Source organism: Myotis davidii, unplaced genomic scaffold (genome assembly GCF_000327345.1).
Source record: "Myotis davidii unplaced genomic scaffold, ASM32734v1 scaffold1765, whole genome shotgun sequence".
Classification (NCBI taxonomy): Eukaryota; Metazoa; Chordata; class Mammalia; order Chiroptera; family Vespertilionidae; genus Myotis; species Myotis davidii.
Genome location: NW_006296231.1, coordinates 21,807 through 24,664, shown reverse-complemented (window position 1 = coordinate 24,664; position 2,858 = coordinate 21,807). Strand labels below are relative to the sequence as shown.

The window sequence follows — 2,858 nt, the reverse complement described above, 5'->3', positions numbered from 1 at the left end:
TAGGAAATGTAAAACACTATGAAAAGAATAGTACAAGAGTATAGATGCAATATTTGGGCGGTCTGGGGGGAAACTGAGTTGATGCTTGATTAGGTACCAGGAAGAAGTAGGGAAGCTGGCTACATGCGTGGTAGGAAAGCATTCCTGGCGGAGAAGATGGGCCGGCAGAGGCACTGTGGTGTGCAGGAAGAGCAGGAGGAAGTGAGGTCAGAGCCCTATTGGCGCCAAATCATGAAGAGCTGAGCTGTCCACTTAAGGTGCTGGATTTTTTTTTAAGTGAAAAACGATTTGTTAACTTATTGGTGATAGCCATTCTGGTGGCATCTCCTTGTGGTGTTAATTTGCATCTCTCTGATAATTAATGGCCTTCAGCATCTTTTCATATATCTATTGGCCATTTGTATGTCCTCTTTGGAGAAGTGTCTATTTAAGTCTTTGCCCATTTTTTAATGGGATTATTTATCTTCCTGGTGTTGAGTTGAATAAGTTGTTTAGATATATACATTTGGAAATTAACAAAAGTGAATTAAAACAGTCAGAGAAAGACCAGAATCTAATGAACAAAGTAAATTGGCAAACAAAATAGAAAGAGAGGCATGGATACATGGAACAGACTGACAGCTGTGAGAGGAGAGGGGGGCGGGGGACTGGATAAAAGGTGAAGGGATTACCCCCAAAACATATATACACAGCCCATGGACACGGACAACAATGTGGTGATAGATAGAGGGTAAGGGAGTTAGGGCAGGTGGAGTAGGGTAAGGGGGGGATGGGAACAGAAAGAGACTTTGCTTTGGGTGACGGGTGCACAGTGCAGTGTGCAGATTATCTTTTGTTGAGTTAGACACTTAAAACCTGTATGGAATTGTGAACCAACATCACCCCAACAAATTCAATTTTTAAAAATACCACTTCAAAGCTCTGAGCAGACAAGCAAGATCTTGTACTTCGCAGTATCCCTGTGGCTTTGGGTGGATTGAAGATCATGGGAGGGAAGGTGGAAGGGGGACACCAAATAAAAGGCTCCTTCAAGGATCTGGGGAAGAGAAGACTAAGGTCTGTGTGGGCGGTAGAGGTGGAGATGGTGAGAAACGATCAGCTTCTGCATTTATTCTGCAGGTAGTGATGACAGCATTGGCCTTCTTTGGGGTGTTCTGTTCTTAGGGGAGGGTGTTCTCCGCTTTGGGGTAGGTGCTTAGAGATTCTGGGACACTTGTGTTCAGTAAAATTGTGAACTATTAACATCTTAGGGGAGGGTGTTCTCCGCTTTGGGGTAGGACCCAGGGATTCTGGGACACTTGTGTTTTCCTTAGTAAAATTGTGAACTATTAACGTGTGCATCATCCTGTGGGTGCATTAGCCATGAGCATGTATGGCCTTTACTCTCGTGGTATAGACACATGGTTTAATTTCACATGAGGACGGGTGTGTGTGGTTTCTTGGCATCGCTTATGGGTACCATTGGGAGGAAGCTCATATGGTAAAAGACCCAGAGGATTATTTCCAAGTCAACAGTCTGATTGGGGGATTAGCAGAGGTCCACGGACTTGCCAGGGAATCTAAGATGCTGAATGGTCTGGGAAGTAATGGCCCACCCTCAGAAATGTTCTAGAATGAAGCAGGGCAGGCAGGGAAAACCGCAGAGATGTGCACATGGCCTTGACTGGAACTCTCCTGCTGTTTCCTCTTTGGTAGGTTGACCTATTTCTCAGTCGACACCAGGTTTGAAGACATGTTCAAGGCAATTGTTCACAACCGGAACCTGACCTGCCTTTGCCTGAGTTGCATGCCCATCTCTTCAAAGGTGTTTTCGCTTCTGCACGAGGTCTTGACCAATCCGATGTGCAGCATCCAGCATCTGAGGTGGGTCGCCACCCAACTGAACGTACATTGTGTGTGTCGGCAGGAGTGGGGGGGAAAGAGCTGGATGTTCTGGGGGGCTCTTTGGATAATACCTCCTGTTACTTCTCCTTGAGGCCACGTTCCTAGATTTTGGGCTCATGGTTTATTTCTCTCCTACCAGCGTCAGAGAGCAGAGAGGGAAGATGGCATCGTGTGGGCAATGAGTAGAACATTAGACAAAGTCAGAAAGTTGCTCAAGAGCCAATTATGCAACACAACACAGGTTATGCCAGGGGGAAATCAGAAGTCACCGTAAATGTGATGGTATTCTGAGTGTCTCAATACCTGAGTTAGAATTCTGAAACACAGTCAAGATGCATATCAGGGGTGATGTAGGGGGTGGGGAGCGGGGGAAGAACTGCCTACTCCATCTCCAAACTTGCCCGAATTTGAACTTGGAGAACTCTTGTGGGGCAAGATGGAGAAGCGGAAGGATCTGTTTGTTGCCCATTTTTAGGAGGTGTCCTCTCCCTTGATTGGAGCTGGTTTCTCTTGAAAGAGACATGGCTTAGAAACCTGGGCAGCCTCACCCCATCCGTGTGCATTTCCTCCTACAGCTTAATGAAGTGTGATTTGGAAGCCAGTGCCTACCAAGAACTCGCCTCGCTCCTCCTCAGCAGCAAGAACATGAAGAAACTGACCTTGTCCAAAAATGCGCTGAGTAGGGATGGGATGCAAATTTTCTGTGATGCTCTGTTCCATCCAAAATGTGTTCTCGAGTCACTGGTGTAAGTCGGCTTATATAATCCCACCACGTATGCATTTGGACCTGAGCATGAATGTCTGAGCATGTGGTCAAAACACGATCATGGGTGTGCCAATGGCTGGCCCAGTAGCTCCGTTGGATAGAGCATCATCCTCATAGGTCAAGGTGGCTGTTTAGATTCCAAGTTAGGGCACATGCCCAAGTAGTGGGCTTGATTTCCAGGATGGGGGGGCGCAGGAGGGAATTGATC

The 2,858-nt window shown here is 46.7% G+C and overlaps 1 protein-coding gene across 1 annotated transcript in view; it reads left to right on the top strand.

Moving 5' to 3' along the window:
• NLRP11 (NLR family, pyrin domain containing 11) overlaps nt 1-2,858 on the top strand; it is a 19,253-nt gene that overhangs the window by 7,319 nt on the left and 9,076 nt on the right. Inside the window, exons 3-4 of the mRNA XM_015568813.1 lie at nt 1,696-1,863; nt 2,460-2,630. Of these exons, the coding sequence (XP_015424299.1) occupies nt 1,696-1,863; nt 2,460-2,630 (339 nt within the window). The remainder of the gene's footprint in view (nt 1-1,695; nt 1,864-2,459; nt 2,631-2,858) is intronic.